The sequence below is a fragment of the Silurus meridionalis genome, chromosome 6 (assembly GCF_014805685.1).
Source record: "Silurus meridionalis isolate SWU-2019-XX chromosome 6, ASM1480568v1, whole genome shotgun sequence".
In the NCBI taxonomy this organism is placed as follows: Eukaryota; Metazoa; Chordata; class Actinopteri; order Siluriformes; family Siluridae; genus Silurus; species Silurus meridionalis.
In genome coordinates this window covers 10,197,398-10,211,722 of record NC_060889.1, presented here as the reverse complement: position 1 = coordinate 10,211,722, position 14,325 = coordinate 10,197,398, and the positions used below count along the sequence as shown (strand labels likewise).

The 14,325-nt window shown below is 38.6% G+C and overlaps 1 protein-coding gene across 6 annotated transcripts; it reads right to left on the bottom strand.

The window, feature by feature from the left end:
• Positions 1-720: 720 nt before the first annotated feature.
• On the bottom strand, positions 721-13,458 carry puf60b (poly-U binding splicing factor b). Of its 6 annotated transcripts, none has more exons than XM_046851546.1 (12): positions 13,318-13,458; positions 10,687-10,785; positions 10,046-10,141; positions 9,726-9,815; positions 8,261-8,311; positions 6,936-7,097; positions 6,086-6,178; positions 4,345-4,558; positions 3,889-4,079; positions 2,743-2,860; positions 2,384-2,652; positions 721-1,431 (listed from the first exon to the last, which is right to left on the bottom strand). In XM_046851546.1, the coding sequence occupies exons 3-12, from the start codon at positions 10,124-10,126 to the stop codon at positions 1,132-1,134; spliced, it is 1,569 nt and encodes a 522-aa protein (XP_046707502.1). In that variant the 5' UTR covers positions 10,127-10,141; positions 10,687-10,785; positions 13,318-13,458; the 3' UTR covers positions 721-1,131. The 6 variants fall into 6 exon arrangements, with proteins under 6 accessions (XP_046707502.1, XP_046707503.1, XP_046707505.1 ...); XM_046851547.1 differs by having other exon boundaries at positions 2,743-2,857; XM_046851549.1 differs by lacking the exon at positions 8,261-8,311.
• Between the last annotated feature and the right edge of the window lie 867 nt (positions 13,459-14,325).

The window sequence follows — 14,325 nt, the reverse complement described above, 5'->3', positions numbered from 1 at the left end:
AACCAATGACCCAAATACAATGTTTAGAATCTTAACAGAACAGTGATGGAGGGGGAAAATGGCCTAAAAGAAATTGTGTTGGAGGTCAGAGCATAAGAGAACAATAGAACCAAATTAACAAATTAGAAAACGATTTGAAAAATAAACATAAAAAGAAAGAAAAAAAAAATCTTTCACAGTAGGTGATGACAAAACAAAACAAATTCATTAAGCACAAATGTTTTCTAAGTCAAATCCCACCAATGGGATCGTCCCCAATATTATTATTGACCACAATAAAAAAAAAGAGATTAACACCAATAACAGAAAGCTGATTGGCTGCTGCATGTTTGTCTCATTTGTAGACATAATACAGCAAATTATATCTGATCTCGTGGAAAAACCCAAAACACCACCATGGAAACTAACAAACTGAAAAATAAATATTCTGAAGGGCTGCGGAGCATTTCAATGAGCATTCAAGGAAACTTACATGGACATCGGAAAATTAGGAGCTGTTTAAAACTAAGATGTAGAACAGCGAATTGAAGACTTTTTAAGGCCTAAAATTCAGATTATTTTTTACTTTATTTACTTTAAGACCCCACAGAAACCCTGTGTAGCGTTAACCTTCTAAAAATCTCCCATGTCTAATATCACTTCTATTCGCTTTAGCTATCCATTCTTGTTAACACCACAATCATTACCCTTAACAAGCACTTGATTCACAAACAATAAGGACATGTTTGAAGAATTTATTGTTTGGTAAATTCAGAACCAATGACCCAAATACAATGTTTAGAATCTTAACAGAACAGTGATGGAGGGGAAAATGGCCTAAAAGAAATTGTGTTGGAGGTCAGAGCATAAGAGAACAATAGAACCAAATTAACAAATTAGAAAACGATTTGAAAAATAAACATAAAAAAGAAAGAAAAAAAAAATCTTTCACAGTAGGTGATGACAAAACAAAACAAATTCATTAAGCACAAATGTTTTCTAAGTCAAATCCCACCAATGGGATCGTCCCCAATATTATTATTGACCACAATAAAAAAAAAAATAATTACAAGTTTAAAAGAATCCCAAAACTCGAGCCGCAGAGATGGAGGCTGAATGAGTTTGAGCAGGTGGACAGGAAGTTGGTCAGTCTTATGCCGAAAGGTCGCTTTTATTGAAACGCTCCTGATTGTAGACTTCAGCCACGACCTTGCGACCAGCGAACCACCGGTTGTTTAAGGCCTGGATGGCCTTGTTCATTTCCCCGCTCTCGGAAAACTCCACAAAAATCTTAACGATGATCTCAGCATCGTCTTCCTCACCCTGACGTTCCTGGTAGATGATGACCCGGTTCACGGCGCCGAACTTCCCGCATTCCTCGGTCACCTCTCCTTCCAGGTCATCGTCTATGTCTTCAGGGCCCACCATGTTGCGCAACACCATTACTGTAGACTATACATAAGAAAAACAAGAGGAAGCAGAAAAAAGGGATTAAACAAATCTGGAAATCAAAAGATCTTTATAGGCAGTGAAGCATTTTCTTTCTATATATAATCTTCCACTGCATGTGAAAAAAGGTTCATGTCCATCTAGGGGTGTGGTGTACACCAATATTATACAATACCGAGGTGAAAGCTTTTGTTTGTTTGTTTATTGTTTGTTAATGCCATGCCAGCAGCGGTGGCCGTTTCCATTTGACAGAGTTTTGATTACGACATCGGTTAGACAGAGTCTTTCAGTTTAATATTCACTAATTATTCCGGTATTTTCTTTGGCGCTACGTTTTGGAGGATTCCTTGTCTTGTGTTTTATGGTCATGTTTGTTTTACAGTGATGACATGTTCAGGGTTCTTCTCCAAGCGAACATGCTATCAATTATTCAACGACTGATCGAGTAATCGTATAAGAAGTACTTTTTCTTTATTAAAGAGCAATACTAAATATACAAGAGAAAAGACAAGTCTCTTAAAATGAGTAAAGTAATAAAAAGTAATTTCTTCCCTATTTTAGAATTTACATTTTTATTGCTGAAATTGCATAAAAAGGTCTGAAAACTAAACCCATTTAATGCATTTACTTGCCAATTGACATCAAAATATCGGGGTAGAGTACTCTCCGGTGTGGATGGACGAGGCTGTGTGAATAATGGAATTCTGCAGAAACTCTCTTGTACTGGGTATAGAATAGATCGTAAATGGGGTTTTGGAATTAAGATAAAAAAATAAAATAAAATAATAAAAAACTGTGGCGGAAACGGGCTTCCATACGAATCTTCTCTCTGCCCCACACAGTTTTCTCCCTGTTTCTCCATTTTTTTATTCTGCAGTGTCGTCTGCGTTTACCCGGGTGGTGCATCAGTAATAATACTCCACAGGGAATCACAGTGCTACATGTTATTACTCACCCCTGAGTGTGTGACTGTAGGGCTGGTCTCACTGCTTCTGTTCTGCGCCTGCTCATTCACGCTTCTCTGCTCTGTGGCATCTGCCCGGGCTTCATCTTTCTCCTGTTGTGTCCCCTGTACCTCCCTCTTAACCTCAGGCATCTGCTGAGTCGTGCTTGTTGGTGTTCCTGTGGATGGGGCGCTGGATGTGATGGGTGGAGATGCCAGCACAGGGTTTACTAGGCCTACCTGAGGCACCACGGGCAGAGTTGGCCGGACGGGAGTTACACCTTGAAAAAGAGTAGGGGGGGAATGCATGAGAACTTACACAATTCTAAACAATACTGATTCATTTTACACTGATAAATCTAGTGTCAGACCTGTAATTAAGCCTGGGGCCTGTGCTGCCAGCACCGCCTGAGGGAGTCCCATCTGCTGGCTGAGGAGCTGAGCGGGGGACGTTAATGAGCCCAACACGGACGCCCCTGCAACAGCCTCCTAAACAACACGTCACACACAGGGAGAACACAAAAGACACAGAACTGTTGAAAATTTTCAGGAAATTCGATAGTCTGGTTAAATCTGGATGACTTTTATTAGATTGATGGACACCTGGAATAATGCATAAACATAAGCACTCAAAGTCAGACTAAATTATGCAACAAATATCAAAGTAAAAAAAAAAAAAAGAGAGAAAGGGGAGAGAAAGCGCAAAAAGAGAAGAAACCTGTACACATTTTGACTAGTGGTCGACCGGTAATTGATTGCTGGAACAATACGATCCATCAATAGTTTTTCCAGTTGCTGGAGAAGCTGAGAAAGTCCGCTGCCATTATACAGTACAACAGCAGCCCCTAGTGGTAAATCACTGACAACGTGCTTTTTTTTTTTTAGAAATGTCTTTTATATTATTAATTTTGTATGTAACTATTTTCTTATACAGGGAGTCACTTTTTGCATTCCGTGAATACGTTATTTTCCTAGATTTATATCAATATAATTATTCATATTTATTTCATTTAGCACAATTTTACATACTATTAGGATTGGGTTTTTTTTCCTCTCCATCCAGTATACATTTTTCAGTTGATTAATCGGTTATTGGTGACGATCCAACCTCGCAATCGTTATCGGTAAAATCCACTATTGGATTAATTTTTACTATAGTCCATTTGTACTACCTGCCTAGATTTTGGGTCACCTTAAGGAACTCCTAACATTCTCCTTTTACATTGACAGAAAGGTAGAGAATCACTTCAGGCCCCTTTCAAGCAGGAAAACTGAATCAAGGCAAGAGTTACTACCCGATTACTGGTGGAGTTTTAAGGGGTCAAAAACACTCACTACTCTTAATCAGTCCAGATGAAGGAGATGGAAGTATTCTTCTGGCATATTCTTGTGCAATAACCCACATCAGTGTGTAGCGTCACTGTTAAAATACAGTGTTCCTACACAAAACGCATAAAGGCTGGCGGGTCTGCTGACGGCAGTCGAGCCACGTCTTCGGCAGAGCTGCAATCACTCACCTGGGCTGTGATTTTAGCAGTGGCAGCGGCAGCAGCCACAGCCGCAGCAGGCGGCAAACCTCCGGGAGTGGTTGGGGTCAGCAGGGGCATGGGAGGTGTCACAGCCTTCCCAACCCTCAGGTACTGGCCTCCCAGGTCAAACAGGTTCATAGAGGACACGGCATCTATTGATGATTGAGGCTTGTCGTATTCTAGCCACATAGACAGGAAATAGGAGTCACAATGTCCAACTTAGTCAACCAATTGAGAACATTTTGAAGATGCATCAAATACAGTAGCGTTAAATTAGACTTGAATTACCACCAAAAACACTGCGTCAAATTAGTGCAATTATGTTACATGAATACAACAATTATGTGAAAAAATTTTTAAATAATTTTTTTCCCTTAACAGCCAGTCATTAAAACGGCACTGACTGCTTAAAATCAGATCAACATTTTAGTTCCTTCTGCTCACCGATGAAGCAGTAGCCTTTGTGCTTCCCCGTGGTGTGCTCTCGAGCCAACATGCAGGCTTTGATCTTGCCGAAAGCCTCAAAGACGCTCTTGATGTCGTCGTCAGACAGGTCCGGGTGCACTGAGGCTACATAGATGCGATTGTATGCGCGCGCCTCCTCTGCCAGCTGGTCGATGATGGGCTGTGCCTGTCCGATGTTACCTGGCCGCCCTACCTACAGCATATATACCAGCACAGGGGGCTACTGAGCACCAGTGTATGAAGATGAGCTTGTAAGGATATGCCTCTGGGTGTGATCTGAAAGGGGCCGCTGGATAATTATTTAATGTCTGACTGATCTAACAGAATCTTGAGCCATTAAACTGTCTAGTGTAACTACCTAACTTAGTGTTTACTGGTATAAAAAAAAAAAAAAAAGCTTAAACTTTGACTGCTTTATGTTTAATGGTCAGCTGTGTCCTGCCAGCCCTGAAGAATAATGCATAATGCTGCCACACGGGGATTCAGTTAACAGCACAATACTCAACGGTACTTTTTTACTAGAGGTCGGCCGATTCATCGACAAGGAGAGCGGCAAAGATCCATACCGATTTTTGAGGGTTGCTGAAGCAACTGAGAAGGTTCACTGTCATTATACAGTACAATAGCAGCCTCTAGAGGCCAATTACTGATGCATAATCTTTGTTAAAGTATATAACTGTTTAAATGCATATTATCTTCCTCAATACTCACTGATATAATGAATATATTCATCTCTCATTTAGCTTAAATCTGTTCTGCTTTGCTCCATTCTGAGCAGTGGGAAATGTTCCCATAACAAAAGCCATACATTAGTAATTACCACCATAATACATAGTGCTGTCTGTGGTTTGTAAATGTCCTATTGTGTTTAACGTGACTGCTGTAGTGTAATGGTCAGCTGCGTCCTGTGCAGTGTTTGTGCTGCAGGTGGGGCGGCCACGCGACAGCAGCCAGGCACAGTCCATCATCAGCGCATTTGAGCTTGAGAGCAGTGCACGAATACGTCGCGCACCCAGTCTCTGCAGTACCTACAGGAACAGGGCTCCAAAACAGAAATCAACTGACACGCTCATTCACCCACTAATAGCAAGTGACTCACCTCGTAATCCACGTCAGACACGTTACCTGCACAACTTTCGAATCTTTTTAATATAGAAATCTAACAACCTCAGCAACAAATAAGGACAACAGCTTATACAGCTGCTACTGATTTTACTTACGCGCACGACGGCAATTTTTTGAAAACGCACTTAAAACAAGAGTATGCCGTATGACACAAACATCGCCTCTCTAATATGCCTTTGAAGCAGCTGAGGTGGATTAAAATCATTGGTAATGGAGAGATAAAAAGATAAAGATAAAAAATAGCTTAGTACAAAAAAAAAATGGATTTAAGGTGTATGTTACGAACAAAGTTTGTGAACAGCACCAAAAAAAGTGCTGAGTATTTAATCTCATATGGGGATCAGTACATATTTAGAAGCTGTTATTTATTCAATCAGGCCGGCTTGTCCCCTTTTTCGAAATTGCAACTTACTCTAACGTGTTATTTTGCTAGAAGGGGTATTGTACACAATGCTCCATTAATATAGCAAAATATCGGTGAAAGGAAATAGGAGACAGCATCAGTTTATACCCAGGCTGCAGAAACGTTTATCACATCCACAAATCATACAGAGTTTCTGTAATTTATTCATAAATCCATTGCTTTGAAACCAACCTTAATGTTCCTTCCACCCAGCATGACTGAGTTCATCTGCTCCAGAGCCAGTTGAGCAGCCTCAGGCACCTCATACTCCACAAAGGCAAAGCCCTGCCAAAGACAAGAGGCGGAGTCAATTATTACTTCTGGGGTTCATCTGTATTCCAAACTTCTACACAAGCTTTTTGCTTTAAAGGCAAGTCAGAGCTGTGCATGTTAAAGTATAAAGAAAGTGTGGCTATTTTATTGTGGATTTTATTGATAATGAAAATTTGATGATATTTTGCTGAGTGTGTTATTTTGAACCTTAATTTTTCATATTCTATGTGGTGGTCAGTTAGTAGATAGTATAATGCAAAATGAAAACCGCCGGTATGTCACATTTAATACTGAATGAATCACCCGCTTAAATGATTCAATTCAATCGAAATGACTCCCTTACTCACTATGGCTCAGAGCCGCGGCTTTGTTTGGAATTATTTTGGTTGGCAAAATAGAGTCAGTGTCTATAACGAGTCGCTTAATATTAAATTCTTGTCTAGTAAACTGTTGTATAAAATCAATATCACAATTGAAGTCATGCTTATTTTAGAGGGGGAAAAAAACATCACTTTTTGCGTAATATTAACTGTATGAAATGATATAAGTGTAGACATTTTCTGCCCCATATCTTGAATTTTGTGATCATTCCAAAATGCATTTTAATAAACCGAACCATGCAGTGAAAGAACATGCTCTAATTTGCACCTGTAATGTATGCTTTGTTCGGGTAATGCGATATACTCGATAAATTCAAATCGCACATCGCCAAAACAACAAATTACGATATTATTGGAAATGATATATCACACACCCCTAGTGGCTATACCTTGTGTTTCATGGTGACAGAGTCCCAGGACATGTCGATGCTCTTGATGGGGCCGAACGGAGCGAAAGCCTGCCGAATGGTGTCCTCGCCGAGCTCGTAATAGATGGATCCCACGTAGACGCGGCACATGATGGCGAGAGCTCGCTGCCTCTGTGCTGCCACCTGGTGTCATGTAGGGGAGAGACAGAGAGAGAGAATACTGGATGCTGAAGGATGTTAAACAAATAAATACAAAGGAAAAAATTAAATAAATAAAAAAAACAGCACAACACACAAAACAGACAGAAATGGCAAAAAGAGAATCTTGACTACAATTTCAAAACAAATGCCTAAGTCTAATCCTCTTTGGGTTTCGTATGCTTATGTGTATATGAACTTACAACTTAAGCATAAATGCCAGGGAGTTAGAGTGGATGCAGTGAAGCCCTTCTGTTTAACAGTGAGCTCAGGGGTTTTACTTTGAGCCTGCACAGCACACATTTCAAAACATGTACAGTTATGACTGACCTGGAGTGCAAAGATTTCCAACAAGACAATTTCAACAAAACCATACCATCAAAACCACAATTATGAGCTGAAACCTGAGGTGCCTCCTTTGGTGGCTTTTGGACTTACGCTGGAATTCTCCAAGAGGAAGGGCGAATCTGCACAAACCACATAACCTAATAATTAATGTATACAGGCCTTTCTTTTTTACGTCTCTCAATTACAAACGTTTCTCCACCTAAATAAACCTGTGACTGTTTGCTTTTTTTTTTTGGCTGCTGGCTACTTTTTCTGTGCTAATCTTATTATACATCCCACCAAACTGCCTTTGATAATTCACAGCATATTTACAAAGGAGACATGGATTTGCAACAGCCCCAGCACATAACACTCTCCCACACACACGCACATACACACAAAGGCTTGGTGCGCATGAAGTCTATATGTGCAAACGATCACTGGAACGTGACCGCAATAAATAATGTCGCATTTTAAACGGTGAAGATAATGGGTAGTGAAATAAATCCTTGATACAGTCTGCCTATTTCTGCTTCTCTCACCTACTGTATATTCTGCAAGAATTAAAATAATAAAAGCCATGTGAAACCTGGCAACCTGTGATGAAATGAGTGACCAACCACATAGACATCATTCGCCTCACAAAAAAAAATTTAAAAAAAATTTTTTTTAAACCCAGAAACAAAAACCATGTCTACTTTTGAAATATGCTGAGACAAATAGTCTGTATATCTGGCCTGGTATGTCACTCAGTCATTGCACCAAAAGTCAAAGTGTCAAAAATGCGCACAGAGAAAGAAATAGTTTAATAATCTATTGACCGATTGAAAGGGTGAGAGAGGATCTCCAAAGCCCATAGTCACTGCTGCCATCTGAAACACAGTAAAATGGAAAAGTGCTGAAAAGTAGGTTAGATATGTTTTTATTTCTTTTGCAAGACAGATATCAGATTCCAGACAGAAGAAAAGTGTTTTCAGTTGCACTCTAATCTGTAACTAAATCGTTTCCTGCTTAGTTTAATGCCTAGCCTACCCTTCATACTGTTATTAACAAAATGAGCACATCACTAAACCACAACTGAATGACACATAAGACGATGAGCAACAGCAACTTTCCGGATTTGTGCTTAAAAAAATAATATTTAATTACATTTAAATGATGTCCTGCCAAAAAGGGGATGCATAAATACTAAACTGTTTGTATGTTTATCAAGATAAAAAAACAATAGACATACTCGTTGGCCACTTTAATACCCCTGCTCATTCATGCGATCGGCCAATCGCGTTGCAGCAACACAACACATAAAACTCCGACACATCCAGGTCAAGAGACCTGCGTTAAATGTCAGAACAGAAAATTTTTCCCTCTGGCATTGGTGCCAGAGAGGTTAGTTTTAGTATTTTTTTTTTTTTTTTTTAAATGCTGACCTTCTGTGACTTTGACACACAAAACAGTATCTAGAGTTTGCACAGAAAGGTGTGAAACAACAACAAAAAAAAAACCATTAAATGAGCTGCAGTTCTGCTGACGAAGCAAATAATTAAAGCTGAAAGGGAGGCTACACAAAAAGTTACCTACTTGGTATGCAGAAAAGCATCTCGGAAAACATACCAAATGTCAAACCCTGAGAAGTGCATGCACTCCACTGCTGGTCACCAAGAACTGGAAGGATACAGTGAGCACAGACTCAAACTGCAAGAGACTAAAACGATCAATTATAAAAAAGTTTTTTAAACCGGCATTAACCGATCTGCAGGATTGTGTATTCCAGTGAGATTAGTTACTGGAAACTTACACGAATGAGCAGGTGTTCTGGTTAAAGTGGCCAGCGAGTGCATAATGAACCGATCCAGAAATTACTTTAACAGCTCGGTTAAAACGGCACCATAAAAGGAATGCGGAATGAAACGTGGGAGCTAAAATTTTACTCTCCGTGATCACTTAAAAAAATATATATTTTTTGAATACTTTAAGAATCAATATCTGACTATTTTTATTTTGAGTTGCCCAACCAGCTCTCTTCTCCAACCCTTTCTCGGACTCATGTGTCTTAATTAACGGTAGTAAAAAAATAAATACATAAAAAATTGTACACGGTCAGCCACTTTAAAACTGAAGTCCTGGAGAAGAAAGAAAAAAAAAAAAAAAAAAATAAATAAAAAGAGCACTTATGTATCCGATGTCCCTAACAGCTGCGTTTGTGGATGTCAAACTTGACCAACATTTAACTCAGTGGTAATTGTGGAACACTGGTTTTTACCAGAGTGGGTATTTCACTTTGCTCACCTGCAGGTTAGTAAGCTGCTGCTGTTGGTGAGCTATGGTTTGCTTCACCAGGACGCTCTTAATGCTCTGCTCCATAGCATATTTCTTCGCCTGCAAAGTGAAAGCACAGCGACGGGTTAACGTTCTGAATTCAAACTCCCAGTGGGCACCAGCCTAAAAATAATTAGATTCTGATTGGCGAGGTGGCTGCTGAAGACGGGTACTAATGAGCGAATCCTACAGCATCGAAAGCTGTTCTGACTGCTCAAAGGTATATTAGTCCTGACAAATAATTATGTGCACAAAACAACTAATTACACCAAAAAACAACAACACATTACCCTCTGTAGTGCCTCCTGCTGTTCTGGTGTGAGGGGTGGCAAGCCCAGCTTGGAGCCTGTGCCTTGTCCATTCTCCATCATTAGAGATTTGCCTCTCTGAAACAACCAGCAAACACAGAAAGAACAAGTTTAAATATGGAAGACATATTTTTATACTAGAGTCTGTGACTACTACTTATCTTTCTTTTCTCTACATCTGCCTCTTTCAAACCGAACACTAGAGTCTGTGGCTAATTAAAGATTTATCTGTCAAAACAGTTACACAGACAGCAGAGTTGATAAAAATGTTAAGAATTTTTTTTCTTTTCATGTTGTAAAAAAAAAAAAAAAAAAAAAAAAAAGCAAACAGTCTTGTAAACAACTACTTAATGATATTCGACTCCTATTTTATTAGCACACAGAGCTCAGGATGACTTCTTTTCTTTTCTCACTGCAGACTCACAGGTCAAATCTCACAAACAGGATGTATTAAGTAACAACATCTTTCCCTTCCTACAGCCTTCAGTGAACTTTTTCTGTGCATGATTTTCGGTCTATCAAATATGATAATACAGAAAGTACAAAGTCATTATATGTCTCAAAAATCTGATAAGCACCTCAGCATCACCAATGAACGGAAAATGATAGATTTACATGCTCACCTATGAGGCTCCGGTTGACCGAGGCGACCAGGGTTGAGACGACGGTGGAGAAGTTTTTCGGGACACGACACACACTTCAAATGTTTCAGCAGTCTAAAGCTGGCGAAGCATTGACAAAAAAGTACAATTACAAAATGTGTGGGGAAAAAAAGAAATTTTTAGTCATTGTACAAGCCCAATAAAATTAGCTACTGGGTCACTGTTACTGTTAGAGCGCTTAAAAATAAACCTTGATGACAGCAAGTTTTCTGCAGGACATGACGGAAGTTATGAGAAAATGCCTTCACCTTCAAGACTAAAAGCTATCCGTTTATACATTTTATCCAAGTAAAAATAGATGAAAAAATATATACCTAAATAAAGCTGTTCGATCGTATCACTCGCGAGTCAATTCGAAGAAAAAAAAAAACTCAGCCTAGATTTATAACATTTCACTACTATTTTTTACATTTTCTATTTACATGTTCGACAGCCGGATTTGCGGACATGCATTTCACTACATTGTATTCTGTATAAATGTGTGACAAACACAATTTGATTTTCCCATAAAACTATATTACAGGGATCCCCAACCACTGGGCTGAACAGAAAGGACAAGAACATTTTTTTTTTGCTATTTCCATTTATTGACATTGCAGGTGGGTGTTTTTTTTTTTTTTTAAGACCATTCCTGCACTCGTCTTGGTCGCTATTTTTTTAAACCATCGATAAATTAAGCTTTCACTAATTCTGCATTACAATGAATTACATTTTTATTATATATGTAATACAATAAGTATAATAGCAATCAGGGCTGCCAATCGATTCAAATATTTTAGCGCATGATTGCCATGAATTAACTCATGATTAATCGCACATTTTTTTTTAATCGGTTCTAAATGTACCTAAAATTAATACTTGTCAACTTTTAAATTATCTAAACAACATAGGGACGGACAAATATGAATGCTTTATGCAAATGTATGCTTATTATTTGTAAAACCACACTCAACATGGAGCATTAAGACTAAATATTCTTTAAATGTTTTAAAGTAATTACAGTGTTTTAAATTACGCAAATCATCAGGACACCATACCGAACCTTTGCTATGTTTCCACACGGACGGTATTAATTGCCGGACGTGTGCATCATGGCGTTTTTTTGTCTGGGGAACAGGGATACAAGTCTCTGCTCCATTACCACAGTAGATGGCGGTAGAGCTCTACTTAAGAGCGCAAACCAACAATTATAATAGAAGTAAAAAAAAAAAAATCACGACGATTTATTTTGATGCTTGATCAGTAAAACGAATTGTGTGTGATTCTAAATACATTTTCAGTAAATTTTCTTTAATACCAGAGTAAAGAAAGGACGTCGTGAATAAACGGGTGCTGCGTTCGAATTAATAATTTCCCCTATTTTGTATGTATGCGTTATAAAAAACGCGTGTAATAAAACGACTGCTGTTGAAACAAACGTGCGTTACCGAGTTCGTCTCAACAGCCCTAATAGTAACAAAATGTGCACTTTATTGGAAAGTATATTGAAAGTATACGGACACAGGACCCACTCGATGTGGAAAAACATCTTGTGTGAAACTTGTCCCTGATGCAAAAGAGAAAAAAAAAAGGTTGGGGACCTCTGTAACATTAGATTGGATTTGACTTTGTCATTGTGCGAGTACAGATCCAATTAAATGCAGTATACGCAAGAAATGGTCTTGATACTCCTTTCCTCGAGTTTCGAAGACACTAAATAAATCGCCTACGAGCCCATGAGAACTCAAAGAAATTTGTATAGTGATCGATACGGATATTGGTAATTCCTTTACATTAAAAAGTCCTGACCTCAGAACCCGCACGATATTATCGGATTCCGCGATATCACTATTGTGATACCGAAACGATATATCGTTCAGCACTAAAGTCACCGCGTCTGCTAAAGGCCCCAACGGTTATACCAAAACGCAAATGGAGACTAATAGAGACACTTTTACTGTGTTTTGTACTGTTTTAACAGCAGGGTCGTCAAAAGAAACACGGGAGGAAAAAAAAGCACAAGCATTGCGCTTATTATGAGCATGAGCTGGAGTTAGCCTCGCTGCATTTGAGTTAGCACTAGCGATTTCAACTTTCTCCCTCACGTCCATGTACAAACCTTTTCATAGACATATTTAGGTTTTAATTCAGGTTTGACTTATGATTTATCTGGTGTTTTACACATTACAGCGCCCACACGCTAAGCTTGAGATCTGCCCACATTGAACTAGCGTTAGCGGTGTTTCCCTGTGCAGGGCCGCGTTGGTGTTTCAAGTCTATTAACCTCACTTTATACACACATACACTTTAGAAATTAATTCTACATAAACTTTAACGGCAACTGAGCTTTTAAAAAACATCCCAAAAGCTACACACGTATTAAATTCAGTATTAAGACCGCGCTAGCTGCTTAGCTCCGAGTAGCCTAGCCGCTAATGCTAATCATGATACGCGCTGGTTTTTGTTCAAGGCCTCAGTTGAGTCGAATTGGAGCCAACGGTCGCTGTGAATCAAAATATACGCGATTTCGAACAATTGAATAAACAAATGGATAAAAATCCAAAGAAATGGAGTTAAAAAAAAGCAGTAAATAAGTAAGTAAAAGAATAATACCGCAATGTGCTGCGTTACCGCCATGTAGTGACAAACCGCAGTCTCCGGAGTTTTTCTCTGCCCTGCGCCTCTGTGTAGCGGGGAAAGAAAGTGCGCCACCTAGCGCCCGATCCTCCAACAGCTCACATACCATCCACAGCACAGGTCCTTCCTCAAGCACCGCACAGAGACAATACAAACATCTCTATACATAAAAAATTACATTAATAAATAAATGTAATGATCATTTCTGTTTATTTTAATTCAATGTTTCAGTCAGCTTTTCCCCATGCATCCATAAATGAATCTCCGACTGATTCTGTAGTATGTTGAGTCGAGTAGGTTTAATTGTGTATATAATAATTAAATCATAACTGTATACTAGTAATATAATATGCACGTTATTGTGTTAATTTGTGCATAAATGGAAAAAAAAGGCATGGAAAAATTATCTTCCCCGAAGCTTGTCAGAGGTGCAATAATAGGTAGATTGATATACAGTACAATACCTCACTGGAACACCTTTCAAATATCAGCTATGGGACCCCTGTTATTCTAAAAACATACTGGATTTTTCATGACATGATGCTGGGAACATTCTTCTTAGCTGACATAAGTGCATTACATAATTACTGCACCTTTGATGTTATATATAGACAAAAGCATTGGGACTGCTGAATTGTTTCCCCCTTCCATATGTGGTTCTTCCCCAAACTGTTTCTACAATGTTAGAGACACTCAATAGTCTAATAAAATACATCACATACATCATTTAAATGTTTAAATATTGATACTTTCTAGAAAAAAATACCTGCATGTTTTTTATAGAACAGAAATGTTCTTATTATAAATCCAGACAAAAGAGAAATACTCAGATATTCCTTTGTCAAATCCCTATTATTAGGATTGTCCAATTTTAAACAAAAATATTTATCCGTAATATATGGGTGGAAATTCAGTTTCCAGTAGTCTTATGTAGTTTCAGGTATTTTACAGTATATCATAATGACATGTACAGTAAGTTTCGAG

Excerpts from the sequence above, each read along its gene's own strand:
- puf60b (XM_046851546.1), bottom strand. The coding sequence starts at position 10,126 with ATGATGGAGAATGGACAAGGCACAGGCTCCAAGCTGGGCTTGCCACCC. Across the intron at positions 2,861-3,888 it reads CTGCTAAAATCACAGCCCAG|GAGGCTGTTGCAGGGGCGTC; the intron begins GTGAGTGATTGC and ends CGTGTTGTTTAG. Across the intron at positions 1,432-2,383 it reads CTACAGTCACACACTCAGGG|TCTACAGTAATGGTGTTGCG; the intron begins GTGAGTAATAAC and ends TCTTATGTATAG.